This window comes from Branchiostoma belcheri, unplaced genomic scaffold (assembly GCF_001625305.1).
Source record: "Branchiostoma belcheri isolate BF01 breed outbred unplaced genomic scaffold, Haploidv18h27 scaffold26, whole genome shotgun sequence".
NCBI lineage: Eukaryota > Metazoa > Chordata > Leptocardii > Amphioxiformes > Branchiostomatidae > Branchiostoma > Branchiostoma belcheri.
This window is the reverse complement of record NW_017803865.1, coordinates 1643321-1659627: the sequence shown is the minus strand read 5'-3', so window position 1 is coordinate 1659627 and position 16307 is coordinate 1643321. Positions and strand designations below refer to the sequence as shown.

At 41.3% G+C, this 16307-nt stretch overlaps 2 protein-coding genes across 2 annotated transcripts in view; one reads left to right on the top strand and one right to left on the bottom strand.

The window, feature by feature from the left end:
- Window positions 1-301: 301 nt before the first annotated feature.
- LOC109471941 (arrestin domain-containing protein 3-like) lies at window positions 302-6468 on the bottom strand. Its single transcript, XM_019771474.1, has 8 exons — window positions 6033-6468; window positions 4926-5010; window positions 4467-4614; window positions 4241-4343; window positions 3650-3906; window positions 3224-3359; window positions 2751-2865; window positions 302-2306 (listed from the first exon to the last, which is right to left on the bottom strand). The coding sequence occupies exons 1-8, from the start codon at window positions 6295-6297 to the stop codon at window positions 2270-2272; spliced, it is 1146 nt and encodes a 381-aa protein (XP_019627033.1). The 5' UTR covers window positions 6298-6468; the 3' UTR covers window positions 302-2269.
- A 1586-nt stretch (window positions 6469-8054) lies between these two features.
- LOC109471797 (sushi, von Willebrand factor type A, EGF and pentraxin domain-containing protein 1-like) overlaps window positions 8055-16307 on the top strand; it is a 36428-nt gene continuing 28175 nt past the window's right edge. Inside the window, exons 1-8 of the mRNA XM_019771151.1 lie at window positions 8055-8367; window positions 10761-10790; window positions 11110-11682; window positions 12015-12131; window positions 12484-12660; window positions 12883-13059; window positions 13274-13450; window positions 14915-15091. Coding sequence (XP_019626710.1) covers window positions 8301-8367; window positions 10761-10790; window positions 11110-11682; window positions 12015-12131; window positions 12484-12660; window positions 12883-13059; window positions 13274-13450; window positions 14915-15091 — 1495 coding nt within the window. The 5' untranslated portion in view covers window positions 8055-8300. The remainder of the gene's footprint in view (window positions 8368-10760; window positions 10791-11109; window positions 11683-12014; window positions 12132-12483; window positions 12661-12882; window positions 13060-13273; window positions 13451-14914; window positions 15092-16307) is intronic.

Here is a 16307-nt window from a genome sequence, read left to right as displayed (position 1 = left end):
GTGCAGGCGCAGTACATTCTGATCTGCTGACGTGCTCAATCGGCTTACTAGTATTATGTTGTCATTGCAGTTGAATCTTAACATGAATATTTACACATACACAATGATAACTCTTACCTTCAATGAAGCAAAATTCACACATCTTTGTTACCTAATAAATCAATGTATAAAAAACGAAATTCCTGTTTTTACCAGGATATCCACAGAAGATCATGATAGAATCAAAACTGTTTTCATTCATTTGCTGCTAAAAGATTGCAATGTGCAATTTGCATACTGTAACATGGAAATCTCGAGGAGATATAGTAGATAGTCAAACTTTACAAAAGTCATTCCAACCTTCACTGAAAATAAGAATTGCATAATTTTATGTAATAAGTATGCTAAGGTTCATAGGTGGCAAGGGTAAAATTTTAAAATAGAATTTTTGAAAATATTACTACAAATCAATTCTTTGATACTAGTAGTTAGTAGTTATTCTTCTTGTTAATTATTTTTGTGGCAGTGTTCTTGTGCAATGTTTTGTATTCAAAACTTTGAAACATAACTTTTGTGCAACCCTAGAAATTCGTCCTGCATAAGCAAACAAAAACATACTTTTCAAAACAGATTTTCTGTCACTCTCCATACTATATGTGAATGTAGTTAGTATATACATGTGGCTGTGCAATGGTTGGTTGGTTAACCCAAATATCTTTATGTGTATTAATTGTTTTTGATGTTCCCAACAAAAGATTTATTTCTATATGATTAAGGAAATTAAGTCACACATCTTGCTATTAATGACATGTAAAATTAGGGCACCTTTTGCAAGGATAAATTATGGCTTGTGGTGAAAAACATGTCTGCCAGCCTATTACAGGAATATGTTTAGTCTGCATTGTATCATTCAACCACCAGATAACTGGTAATGTTTTCTTCCTATAAAATGTCAGATTCCCATATAAAAGCATACAGGTAGTTGGCTACCATAATTCGTAGTTGTGATTTGTCTCTGTCTCTAGAGTCTAAATTCCCATTGGCTGATTCCTATGTAATTATTTGTGAGGGAAGCAGACAAGACTTTAGTAGAAAATGTATCAGGATCTGTAGTGTGACAGCATTCTGATTACAAATACCAAATACATTTATAAAAACTTACACTGAGGAAATCAAACTTTGCTACTGACCCCCACCCCACCCCTTGGTTAAAAATCCCAGTCTTACCTTTCACACATTGACAGAAACACATCATGTGTGGCTAGCAAGACTTGCCAGTAGTTTGACTAGAATAAATACATTTTGTTCCATGGCATTTTTGTTAGAAATCTTTTGCAAAGCTCAATTTAAGGCAGAGGGGACATTCGCTGTGGTCTACATAAACCCATATTCTGATCATATGCAGGATTTAAGTGTGATATCCAATGCAAGAAAATGTTGGGGTTTACATAACTTTTCTTGTGTTGGAAAATGTCTCAAAATAAATACTAACACAGATGAACTATCAACCATAAACCATGTGTAAACAAGCACCTCAGTTCAAAACAAAAATGGTTACTTAACTTTTGCATACCTTTAACAAAGAAACAAACACTTGTTTTATGCAACAATTAAGAGTTTCCTTGGAAAGTAGTTACAACAGGCAGTTAGTAAACAAACTTCACAGTGTCATACACTTCTAAAACTGTACCCACTGCAAATGTGAGTATTACATATTGGGTACGGACTGACTCGTGGGGAAGGTTAGGAAAAAACAGCAAAGTGAAGTCCAGATAAGACAAAAATATTTTGTGCCTTCACATCCATGGTAACACATAGAATACCACATTAATCAATCAATGAAAAATAAATGACAGCATTCAGATACTGTGAAGTTTTTGGAACATCTCACATCAAGCCCACAAACAACAAAGCCCAGGTGGGCTCTTCCCTGTCTGTATATTTACTATTTATAATATTATAGTTCCAATTGTGATAAGTTATGCTGACCATTAACAGAAGAGTGATTAATGCACTGATTATGCTGACAAATCAAACATTATAAAAGGGGCATTCGTATTTATCATCTATTACATATTGCATGTATACACTTAGATGTAGTGTAATAATTTAATCTGATAAAAGCCACAATGGTGTAAAGCACAATCATAAAGCAACACTTCAGCCTTCTGCAAGGTTATAAAAAGCTACTGTTGACTGGTGGTTATAGTAAGTGCCTCACTTCTCCAAGGCATACATGTGTGCAGTTCCCACCACTGTCTCCACTTCTACTTCCATGTCTAAACCAGCACTAGCTGACCTGGACTTTCTTAGGATGCAGCTTCCACCTGAAGGAAGCAAACAATCAAACAAGACAAATTAAGCACAATTGTTTCAATGCATTGTTATACAATTTACTGTTGCATTTAACCTACAAAAATAATCTTCAATACTGTACAGTTAGCCTTTATTACACAATCTCTTGCTGTCAGGGGGTGATTGGGTCTCCATCTGACCAATGGAGGGCCAGTTGCTTGCAGCATCATGTACAATGCCTTAGTCAGGCTTGAAGTTCATACTGATGTTCCTGACAGAATAAAATGAATTATATACTTGCAAACTTCTGAAAGTGCATATCTGAGAAATGAAACTATACCCTGCAAACCATGCAGAACCATGCATGCACCAAGTACTAGTATCACAGCTGCAGCATCTTATACTTCACAGAAAATGAATGCTAATTCCATCACTACATGTTTTGAAACACCTTGAAAAGTAGAAACGTGGTTTACCTGTGAGTAGTTGGGAGGAGGCTCGCCGGGGTTGAGGGTGACTCTGCCTGGTGGGGCGGCCACAGGGATGTCAGGGGAGGGCAGGCCAGCCATACACTCATCATAACTAGGGGAGCTGGGACAGAGATATACAAACACATTCAACAATGGAATAAAACACTTCAAACATAACTTGGGGGGGGAGGGCTGAAAGGGAGATACACAACATACATGTATCAACAAGAACTGTAACACTCATCATAACTAGGAGGGCTGGGACAGAGATATACAACACATTAACAAGAGATAAAACACTCTTCAAAACTAGGAGGGGGGTGAGAGGAAGATATACAACAAATCAACAAGAACTGTAACAATCATGATAACTAGGAGGGGCTGAGAGGGAGATTACAATACATGAACAGTGGATATAACATTCATCATTCCTTGTGTTGGAACAAAAGTTAAACAAGTGTACTTCTATCATTTCTCACCATCAGCGAAGGGTGTTGAGATGCCAGCCATGGGGTACAGGTGGATGGGGTAGGGTTGTCTGCTCAGAGGTACGGTTCCTATGACGATGGGCAGGTGCAAGATCAGGTTCATCCCACCTGGAATATCCAGGAACACCTGAAGGAAACAAAAAACAGCAATGAAAAAATCCTAATGACAGAATTTTATGTTCTTTCGATTGAGACAACCTCAGGTGTTCATAGGGAGTAATGCGAACCACTTACAAAATTACCATTGTTTCACTAACTTATCATACTCAACAAGCAACGTGTTCCCATATGAATAATCCAGACTTTGTAAATCAACAAATGTACAGCTTCTTATCACATTTTGCATGCCTTTTGATTGCGATTTGCACATGTGTAGATGGGAAGTTATTTGAGCTCTGTAATGTAGGCATAACTCACCATGAGAGAGTATTCCACAGTGATGATACTACAGCTGATGATAGAGGGTGTGAGGGCAGGCACTGGCAGTAGTCTGTTCTCCCACTGTACAGTGTCCCCCGCAGACAAGGCCTCGCCTTTCATGTGCGCCACGTTCTCTCGTACCGTTCGCGTCTTCCCGCCTGCCCTGTAACACTGAGTCTGGTACAGCGCTGCTTTGGGAATCATCCGTCGTGAAGAGTGGTTCTCAAACTCTGCCGATATTGCAATGGATTCTCCTGAACAAAAAAGCATGAAGTTGTAATAGCTGATAGATCACAAGGTATCTATTTCTAAGGTTTTTTATGAGACCAGGCTGTTTTGAAAACTTTACAGCAATAGTTTATCATTTTCTACTTTAAAGTCTAAGTCAGGAGTTTTGTTCATCTCCCAAGCAATTTATGTACCATTGCACAGGAGTACATTCATGAAATATAGCTCAAAAGCCTTGCATCAAAACTGCAAAAGACACAATTTTTGGTAGCAGCCTTGCCTAAGTAAAGTGCTTAGTGTGAGTTTTTGACAAAAAACAACTGTTACAGTAAGTTAACTTGAGAGATAGGATAATCTAACCTGGGCAGTACCCTCGCCTGTCTGTTCTTGCACTCAGACTGACAGGTCCAGATGTGCACAGCCAGCAACACAAGGTCTTCTCCCTGCTTCCACCTGTCGGAGTCTGGGAACAAGAAGTACATGTATCAATGAGAATTTGAATAATCAATGCTGTCAATTTTGTACAACTTTTAGTTTAATGTTTTCATTAGTCTTACTCTAATTATTTTTCAGAAACTGAACGTACCAGGTGGTATGTGTCATTGATATCGATGTGGTCGATGATTGTGAAGTCGCGTTTCACTTTGGACGGTAGCGTCCAGGGTCGGTCGATCTCCGCCTTCAGCCAGTACCGGACGCTCCCGTGTTTACCCTCAAAGGATGTTGGGAGTCGCCTGTGACAAAAACAACAACATTCTGGGATCATCAAAACATATGTTTATGAATACAAATCCAGTATTCGAATTTTCAAAAGCAGCACAAACACAGCACATGCAGAAATGTTCGAATTATTGTACGGAACTTTTGGAAGCCTGTGTGATAACCTTGAAAACATATCACACAGGCTGGAACACCTACTGACTTTATAAATTATATCAAATGTTATCATGGCCCAGCTATAGAGGACCTTTATTGTGCAATTTTGCCACACTGGGCTAAGTAGAGGTGCACAAAGTGGTTAAAAATGAGGTTATGTAAGACTCACTCATCTGGGAGCTGGAAACTGAAGGAGAACTGGTGTCTTCCTGCAGTCAGCAGTGGCTGGTCGTCCTCTGCCTCGGATTCAGAGTCTGAAGCAGAATAAAACTGTATTTGCAAATGTACCACTAGTGGAAGTGTGTTTTCACAACCTGCCATCTATTAGTACATGTAGTCAAATGTACTTATTTTCTGATAAGTGTAACATTTTGACATCAGTTCAGTCCATCCTTGTTAGGAGGTGACAGCCAGTCTCGACAAACATCTCCATGGAAGTTAAAAATCAAATTTAAAGCTCCTTGGTCTCTCCTAACAGGTCACGGTCATTCAGTCCATTTAGAGTCCAAAACAAATAAAATCTACTTTAGAGTGACCAGAAATCTAGGATATGCCGGAACATCTCTGTAAGTATCTTTAGGCAGATTATACAATATCTGAAACATACTTTTATAATTTAGGTATTGGAGGGACACAATGACTATACAAGCGATATTTTTTTTACATCATATATATGCAAATTATCGGAAATTATACATATGTGAAATTATTGGTAGGCAAATCGGCCAACCGTCATTCACTTTTTGCCTGGCGATCGCTCCTATATACTGTTGCACATTGTACTCTGGTTTCTTTCACACTAACGCCGGGATGTCAGGTACGATTGAAATGTGATATGTTATCATGATCAGTCTGTTGTTGGCAAACGTCCAGGGCTGAATTCTGATAAAACACTGACGCTATTCAAACCTACATGATGCAATCGAATTCTTAGCAACGTGACGCTAACGTTAAATCGATCGACACGGCGTTTAGTTTGCATATGTATTGGTTAAAAAGTTTGTAATGTTACAATTGGTCTGATAAATTTTTGACCATTTCATAATATATTTTATGAACATATGGAGAAATTAGCCAAGGCGACTGGACCAATACAAATCTCAAAGTACGATAACGATACGCAATCTTCCAGTCGAAATGTTTGGTGAAAACCCCGTAAGACCTATCGACGAGAAAAGAAAGCTTTATTCAGCGCTTGGCCGGAGTTTGTGGGTTGACGTTATAACGTCATTGTTGTGGAGAACAATATACAGTAATTGAATTGAACTGAAGTCACCTGTTCCGTTTCCCAGCAGCGTTTCTTCCATGTGGAAGTACTCCAGTTCGTCGGTGAAGTGTTGTGTGTAGGAGCCCGTCTCCGTGCCCATGCCGCGGGACTCCGTCCAGTGTACCTTAGCGAGCCCGCGGATGTCCACCTTCAGCGAGCGGAGTCGCATCTCTCCCCGCAGTTCCAAAACAACATGGCCGCTCACAACTTCGGTCGGTTCGTACACAGCTTTATCGCCGTCCAGGGCGATCTCGAAGAGCTTCAGCCGCCCCATCGCAGCTTCTTTGCAACATTACTACCACCAGAAGACGCAAAGTAAGCCCCCAAATCACGGGCCGACCCTGGATCTGCGGTAAATCGTCTGTGTTCTTCCTCTACACTTCCATCGCTTCTTGTTTTGTACAAACTCGCTTCCGCAATCCGCGATGCAACCGGAAGTGACGTCATGGAAAAGCGCCGCCTGATGACTCACTGAGGTTCGCCGTAAGGTCACATATCCGATTTGACGAACAGTCGGATCAAGGAGGCTTATCAAATCTGGGTGGAATCAAGCAAGGAGAGGAATGAATCCCATAGTTGGGAGTGAGGTCCGACGATGAACAATGGTCGGGGTGCCAACTATGGCCTTGGATGGTGTGTAACAGATGTTATATGCTTAGGTCACGTTTCTAAACCGGGGTCCGGCTGGGCTGTTTCGATTAACGAAAAGTCAACAATTTATATCAATATGATACTCAAATTGTTCCTGTTATTAATTCTTTCAACTTTTTGTGCTTTTTTGTCTTTTATATCACACTTTCCCTTTCATAAGACTGCCCGGCCGGGCCCCGGCTTGGAAATGTGACCGGTCTAAGAGGCCAAGCCAGGTTCGATTTATACTTGGTGTGACTTTGCCGAACTGCGGGTAGATCGTACACCAGAACTAAACATCTGATGCAATGAGCAGTTACAAAGTTAAACCAGTTGAGACATGACCAGACAAAGACCGTCGGAACCGGGACAGGGGCTAAAACGAATGTCGACACTTCTCCGCACGGTCAAACGCGAAGGGTCACAATACAACGAATATAGACCATTGAGGGCTTAATAAAGGTCAACTGACAAAAAGAACAGGGTTGTCTTTGTGTACATGACTGAATGAGAAATGTTATAGCAAAATAGGGGAACCCGGGCCCATTAAATCCATGACATGCTTTGTCAGGGAGATCCACGATGTAACCCCTCAGTAGCTATTGTACCTTCAGTGTGATGTTTTACCCCAAATCTGACCAAAAACAACACAAAGTCAAACATGTACGCACTTGACAAGTACGTAATTCGCTCAATACGCGTACACGTTTTTAAATTGTACGTTCTGATTTATTTCAGTGCGGCTAGTAAGGCGTTGTTGGACCAAAGAGGACTACTCAGGTAGTCATCAATGACTGCGCCCTTATTGATAACTGAGGTTGATTTAATGGCCAGAAAAGGCCACTCCCTGTATTTATCTAACATTACGGCGTGCAGCGTTTAACTTTGAGCCAGGTCCATTTTCTTCGCTTTTCTTCGCTGGCTGCATGCCCTTTTGATGACTGTGTTACAGTGACAGATATGTATTTAAGATAGGTATTACAGCTCAGTAAACTGAGGATCGTTACTTATTATAAGTATTGTTACCTTTCAACCTTGCCAAACAACTTGGCTTGGGACGGAATAGTTTAAGTAGCAATTTTCGGGACACCAAAATCACGGCATATTTTCTTTTTAGCAAAGAGAGTGCTTTTGTTCTATCGAGGAATGACAGCTACAATTGGATATTAAATCTCTATTCGTGGGAACATTTTGTTGGACAATTGAGTCATGTCTAACTTCACAACAGACGCATCAAATCATTTGTATCTTAATTAAGTAAATAAATTGTATCTTTCCACGATTGCGGTAGGGTGTTTTTGCAACTCACTTCGCACGGTTGTCGGATATGCGGTCAAATGAACTTGTATACCTAGCTAGACTATAGAGGCTAATTGACGAAAATAATTGATGCAACATTATGCGCAATTTGCTCGGTTCAGGCACACCTTGAATCACGTCATCCGTTGACCCAGTAGGTAACGCCTAAATTCTGTGCTCTACGTATACGTTGTCACTTCAGTCGAGTTTGCCCCGCAAGGAGGCACATTCACTTTGGATTTGTCTCCGTTTCCCCTGGAAGAAGTTGAACTCAGAAACCGAGAAATTGAAGATCGCGCTTCGTCGGAAGGAATTCGACCTCAGATTTTGCCCTCGTCTGGAGGAAAGATGGCGCGAGATAGGAAACATCTTTCTTTACTTCTTTCTATCTTTTTAACCGTCCATTTCAAAACCGGTAAGTGGTCGTCAAATTAGTAGTTTCTTGCTGTTTTTAAGCATCACGCAGACAACAAATCCCAAGGGATTTTAGTTCAGAGGCCTTTGTCCCATTTGCCTGGCCTCTGTGAGACTTGGAAGCTGGCCAGCGATCAACAATCCTGTGAGGTTGAACTCACTGATCTAGGTGTGTTTATGTCCCAAAATTTGGTCATTCTGCTTGCTTTGGTTTAGACCAAGATCGTTACGATCTCGTCTCTGACTGCACGGTTTTAGCATGGCAATATTCAATTTTCGACGGAATATTTCAAATTTTCACAATGTTGTATATACTTTTGAGCATACGGCACAGAAACACAGAGTGTAGAAATTTCAGCCATTCTAGACTTTGATTTCGTTTGTATGGTTTCCCGACATTTGCCGTTACCACCGTGAGAAAGGTGAACAGACCTGTGAGTGACCTTGAAGGAAGTCATTGTTACACGTACGTACAGCGGATCTGTGTTACTAACGCACAAGGCTGCGGCCGTTGACATTCACCCACTTATGTCCGTTAACGAACTGAAAGAAATTATCAATTGGCGCCATTTATTTCGGCAGGAATATCGTTCATTGGCAAGGACGTAGAGGTCATGCTACAACCGTTACGTTACTTAGATTTATGGAGTCTGTCCGAAGCTCTATCTCGTTGCATTTGTGCAGAATATATCTGACAGCTCCTCCTAGGCTCACTAACTTAGACTCCTTGCCCCTAGATGGAGACAGCTAACCGACCGTTCACCGCCCAAAATTAGATTGCATGACCTATGAATTTATAACTTGAATATAGTAGAAGAGATTGTTTTTAACAACGAAATAAACACAACTCCCACAATAATTTCTTTGTTGATGAGGTTCGTTTGAAAAATAAGATTTTAGTCGATCGGTCGTCCAACGTCGCCGGGAAGGGTGTATAATAATGAAGTGGGAAGAGTGAGTCAGTACATGTGAACGCTGAGTACTCAGTAGTATGTTAAACTACCCATAATTACGCCCAAATCAGAGAACCACGTTTACGGAATAACAGGTCAAGCGTAATGATCCATGTCGTTGTTGAATATAAATGGTAGCCGAATTACACACATTGTAAGGAGCGAGTTAAATAAGAAAGGCAACGACAAGGCAGCGATCGGCTACAAATAGAGAATTTGCACGACAGAGAATTTGAGTTTTGTGTTTAAGTTTAGACCAAGAGCTAGACAAAGTGACATCTGCTCGTGACTCTAATCATTGTGTGGTGATTTGAATATGATTAATCAAATCGCCCAGTAAGAACAAATAGCTAAATCTTCATGTAGGACATTCTGCATAGTAGTTCTTGAAATGCATATGAGTCATTTTGTTGCCTCAGTTTTTGTCACAAATGGCAAATTCTTATGACTTAAAACGGGAACTGTATGAAAAAAACGGCAGTTATCTAAAAACATTATGTAGTGAGGAAACTGCCGACATTGAAACGCCTGAGGTGATGGAGGATGGCTATATGTATCAGTTATTGGATGGCAGCCAGGATATCGTTTACTCATTGACTGTTTTCTCTGTTAACAAGACTAGTGCTGAATTCTAATAGTATATTCGATTGAAAAGATTCTAATCTCAAAATGTAGGTAACGTTACTGTACCCAAAGGGCTACATTGTATCCATTTTGCCAATGTCAGGTACCGTACAATTTTTATTTTCAATATATAGCCTTTCAAATGGATGAGATACATATACGTCCATATGTGTCGAGACATTAAGTACTAATTTGAGACGATTTTGATACTATTATACATAGTACTAAGATTTTTGTTGTTGTTATGCCAACAATGTTCTTAAACATCAATGAGTTGACCACAGGTGAGGTAGTGCAGGTAGAATGTACACGCACATTTGTCACACCCTCCCATGAATTTGCCTGAACACCAACGTCACAGCAATGCAAATAGTTCACATACATAGACTTCGATGAGCTGTAAAAAGAGCGCGAGTCTGTGTTGGGTTTGCGCAATGGTAATTTGCTAGCCTTCATGGTCAATGAAGTGTGCTCAAAAGCCTAAACTGGATGTAACAAATATAAGAATATTAGAATAATAGAATAAACTAATAAAAATCTTGGGAATTCAAGTGTTGGTATCTTATATGCTGATATGAAGGATCATCGTATTCCCAAATTATTTGAAATATTGTTTTCTGTAGCTAGCCTTTTCTGATTTTTCATATTTACTGCGACTCTTCGGATAAGTAAAATCGATAACGATATTAAATGAAGAGCTAGCGAGTACTGTATAATATATTGCGATGATGTCATGACTATGTAAGGCATTGCGACTGCTTGTATTAATACCATTTATTTATAATATTAACTTTTCATCACTACTTTTTGTTTACAGTTGTTTCCCAGACAACGCCGTCTACAACAGGTGATTATTTTAGTAATTGCATCCTTACCTACCTACAACTTTAGCCTAACCATCCTAAGGCCGAAATGCAGTAGATGAAATATAAGTTCAACTATGAGGACAAAATTGTTATTCTACAACAAAACCGTCGAAATTACGTTTGAACGGTGTGAATTTTAATAAATTATAAGGGTTCGATTTATGAAAGTAGACATTTCAGACTTACGTTTTCAAAAAGATGACCACTTCTTTGTTCACAAATGATGATTAGACGTACATTAATTATTTTCATAATAAAACGTTTTAGAAATAACGATAACTACTTTGTTTCGTGTTCCAGATCAATGCGAGCAGCAGGTAGACATTGTGTTCCTGATTGACAGCTCGGAAAGCGTGAGGTCTGGCGGTTTCGAGACCTCCAAGGAGTTCGTCATTTCCGTCGCCGAGAACTTTGACTTTGCTCAAGACGCCACCAGGATCGGAGTGGTCACTTTCAGCAACAGCGGCCTGCAGGTGACCGAGGTTCGCCTCAACGAGTTCGACAACAGGGACGACTTCGTGGCGGCCGTGCGCGCCATCGACTACGACAGAGGCGGGACGTACACGGGCGAGGCCCTGGACTACGTCCGCACCAACTCCTTCATCCAATCCAACGGCGCAAGAGACGACGTTCTCCCGATTCTGGTCGTCCTGACGGACGATGACCCCGCCGATGACGTCGCGGCCCCGGCACAACGACTGAGGCAGCAAGGCGTGACGGTGTTCGCAGTTGGCGTTGGGCACGTTTTGGACATCACCGACCAGACGCTGCTGGACATTGCTGGCGATCAGGACAGAGTATTGAGGGTAGAGGATTTCCGAGATCTCGCGGATGCCATTCACGCACAGAGGCTTGGGCAGTCCATCTGCGACAGTAAGTTGGATTTCTGGGTAGAGTCCATATGTTCTCCATCGGAAGTTAGTCTGATGACCATTCTCTTTGGTCGACTTGGACTGTTTTGGTTCCGGATTGTTGTCACAGGGCCTTCGCTCTGGCAGTCGATCTTTCGGGCTTTTCGAATTACTGCCTTTCCGTTGAAGAGCCTAGCGTGCGCCGGGCAGGTGGGCACACTCTTAGTGTCTTAGAGATCGGAGAGCCACCAGGCTGACAAGTCGACTGTATGCTTTTATATCGAGTATTCAGCATATTATTACATTTCAATGATTTCACTAAGTCAAATTCCCTTTGTTGTCCCATTACTCCAGGTAGCAACTTGTGCGACCCGTCCCCGTGCCATGCCATGGCCACGTGCACCGTCCTTGGCCGGACGTTTCAGTGCGCCTGCGTCCTCGGGTTCGTGGGAGACGGCCTGGCCTGTCAAGGTGCGTCGAACGTAGCCGTGATCGATTATTTCCTCAACCGGGATCGATTATTTCATCCCTTGCGAGACATAAGGCAATGAATTTTTCTTTCTAGCTATCTGGGTCTATCTTTACTTATCGCCAGGATAGCCCCATGATTGCCAGGTCATCCGTGACATGTCTTCTCCAAGTGGTTCTGTTTCTACATCTTTTTTCTTTTAACTGACAGGTCTCCAATTTAAGACTGGTTTAGGTATTCTTGAGGCGTCCATCCCGAGTACATGGCCAAGCCATTTCAGTCTTCTGTTGGTGATTTGATATTTGTGATATAACCACAGTTTTTTTGCAAGGCAGGCGTCTTTTGTCATTCTAGTTGTCACATGTCCCACCTTGGTGGCCCCGGAAAACGGCAGTCTTGATCCAAGCGGTGCCAACACGTACCAGGACGTGGTGCAGTTCGCCTGTAACCAGGGGTTCCGACTCGTTGGCGACACGGCTGCTACCTGCCAAGCCACCGGCACATGGAGTCACCCTGTTCCGAGATGTGAAGGTACCGTTGAGATATGATACACATTGTGTTGATAGTTCTTCGTGTTTTAAACGATGCCTTAATTGAGATGGGTAAAATGAGTAACAAATGGTTACTTACTGAGAAGACGGACTTTGCTCATCCTATCCCTAGACACTCCGATGGTACTTCCCTATCCAATAATTTTTTTTCATCCTTTTAAATTCGAACGTGTCTTACCAATCTACAATCATATCATTCTAGCGTTGCCATGTCCGACTCTGACGGCCCCAGTAAATGGAGCTCTGAGTCCTGCCGGAGCGAACTCCTACCAGGACGTGGTGACGTTCACCTGTGACCAAGGATATGAACTAGACGGAGCCTCGAGGACAACGTGCCAGGCGAACCAAGCATGGAGCGAACCTGTTCCAAACTGCCAAGGTACTTTGATCTAGCACTAATATTGTAAAGCAATGTTGTATCAAATTTTACTGTCTATTTCTCGTGACATATTGTATAAGATTGCAAGGACGCGTCATTTCGAAAGAAAAACATCAACAGTACATGTTGGTGGTTCTGTAAGACACCTATCGTCCATTTCAAAAAGTAGATATTGTTTAAATTATTGCGGACTAAATTTATGCCATCGCTTTAGCTCTAGAATGTCCGACTCTGACGGCTCCAGTAAATGGAGCTCTGAGTCCTGCCGGAGCGAACTCCTACCAGGACGTGGTGACGTTCACCTGTGATCAGGGATACGGACTGAACGGAGCCGCCAGTGTGACGTGTCAGGCAGACCAAACATGGAGTGCACCTGTTCCAACATGCAGACGTACGTACCTATTTCATATTTCATGCAGAGTTTATGCCTTTAATTGAATGCAGTGCATGTCAAATTGTTGTTTTGCTACTTTAGCAGCATGAGGTAATAAACTTGCTACTTGTAACTTGTTACAATTCAAGTCAAAGTTTATTGCACAACGATTGTCACGGGTACAATGTATGGCAAATAATAAGATTACTAGTTGGTATGTGTCTAACATAATGCTATATATATGGTCAACGGACATTGTATCTGACAGAGTATTATAAAAAAAACTACTGGCTAGAGAATATTTCGACTCTACATGTACATTCTACATTACGCTAAACTATACACATGAAGGGTACAGTGAGCAGTTGTACCTAATTATACTAAACATGGTCTATGACTACTAAACAGAGTGTATACTAAGTTACTTGCCAGGAATGTCAAAGTTCTACATATAAATGCTACACTATATACATGAAGTTGATGAAAAATTCAGTGACTCTACTTATACAGCTATTCTAAGATGTCTTTTTTGCATGGTATTATAAATGTGTTGACCTATATATACAGAAAATGTGTCTGGACATGACATAAGTACATGGAACGTATCTCTAGATGTGTTGGGTAATGTTTTAGTAGTCTTACATCGGATCATCTGCATTAATTTGCGTCTCTCTTCGTCGTATGTGGGGCATGTCATCAGAAAATGATATTCGTCTATGATCTTCAACTCCATCTTTGCACGTAGGACATAATCTCTGACTGGCTGGTATATTGTTGTGTCTGCCTTTTTCAATCTCTAGGCAGTGTGCTCCGATTCTTAAGTTTGTGGTATTAACTATAAAGAATTTGTTTTGAACAGATAGGAGATAGTTCTCGATGTGAAAGCTATTTTTTTATTTTTGAATATGTTTCAAGTTTTTTAAAGCTATTTATCTTTTGCCTCCAGCCAGACAGAAATCCGTCTTTCAGGCGCTCTTTGAAAATGAATCCGAAATATTTGGCATCTGTAGTGGGATTCAACCAAATATTTTGGAAACCATGTCTACAGAGTGTGTCTCGTAAATGGACTACCCAGTCCTGCTCTTGTCTAACGGCTTCGTGATATGCTTTCTTAACTATTCTGTCATCAGGGAGGTTGTTTAGTCTTATCCAATATTTGATCAGTTGCGTCTGGATATCTATGTACGGTGGAAATACACCTAATTCGCCCATTACAGCAGCGTTAACTGAACTTTTAGGGACGCGGAGAAGTATCTTACAGAAGTTTAGCAGAACGTATTCTAAGTCGGAAATCTCGTAAGAAATAGTAGGCTGGGCTACTGTTATGTTTTGGAATGGTATATAATATCTAACTTGTCATTGTACGTAGTTACTAAGTCGGATAAGAATATGGCGGTTAGATGATGACCTAGATGAATCGGATTGTTTCCCTACATACGTTGTACTCTGGGAATCCTTTTTAGAATGTTTATTGTCTTTCAGCGTTACTATGTCCAACGCTGACGGCCCCAGTAAATGGAGCTCTGAGTCCTACCGGAGCGAACTCCTACCAGGACGTGGTGACGTTCACCTGTGACCAGGGTTACAGACTAGACGGTGCCTCCAGTACCACGTGCCAGGCGGACCAAACATGGAGACAACCTGTTCCAACTTGCCAACGTAAGTGCATAGGTTTTCAAACAGGATTTTGCCTTTGAAACGATGCAAAAATCTCAATCAAATCTTTGATAAGCAATAGGTAACAAACTGGTAACATGTTTTATCTATTTGTTGAGATTTACCACATACTGTACACCCTCTTCACAATATATCATGGTTTCAGCATTGCCATGTCCGACTCTGACGGCCCCAGTAAATGGAGCTCTGAGTCCCGCCGGAGCGAACTCCTACCAGGACGTGGTGACGTTCACCTGTGACCAGGGATACGGACTGAACGGAGCTACAAGTGTGACGTGCCAGGCAGATCAAACATGGAGTGCACCTGTTCCAACCTGTCAACGTAGGTACCCAGGTTTTCAAACAAGGAGTTGTCTTTGAAAACAATGCATAAATTATCTCAGATAATTATTTAATAGATGATAATTAGGTAATATATTAGTAACATTATTTATCTTTTTTAAAAAATTGCCATATATTGTATTCTGGACAATCCTCCTTACAATATATCATGGTTTTAGAGTTGCCATGTCCGACTCTGACGGCACCAGTAAATGGAGCTCTGAGTCCCGCCGGAGCGAACTCCTACCAGGACGTGGTGACGTTCACCTGTGACCAGGGATACGGACTGAACGGAGCCTCTAGTGTGACGTGTCAGGCGGACCAAACATGGACTGCTCCTATTCCAACTTGCCAACGTAAGAACCAAGGACAAGATTTTACCTTTGAAAACTATGCATAAATTATCTCAACTCTTTGATAAATGATAATGAGTAACATGCGTCAAGGAAGGTTAGACATCCAGGTAAAAAGATACGCCAAAAACAGTTACTTAAGCAACTGGATATGATTTTGTGTAATGAGTAACATGTTTTATCTATCTATCGAGAGGTTAACAACTGGTTACATAGTATTCCGTACTTCCTCTTAAGAATATTTTTGTTTATAGCTTTGCCATGTCCGACTCTGACGGCCCCAACAAATGGAGCTCTGAGTCCCGCCGGAGCGAACTCCTACCAGGACGTGGTGACGTTCACCTGTGACCAGGGATACGGACTGAACGGAGCCTCTAGTGTGACGTGCCAGGCAGATCAAACATGGAGTGCACCAATTCCAACATGCCAACGTATGATGGCTTTTAAATATCTATGAAATCTTTGTCTTTACGTTGACATGGAACATTGTATCAAATCACAAGTGCGTATCTTAAAAGATGTTT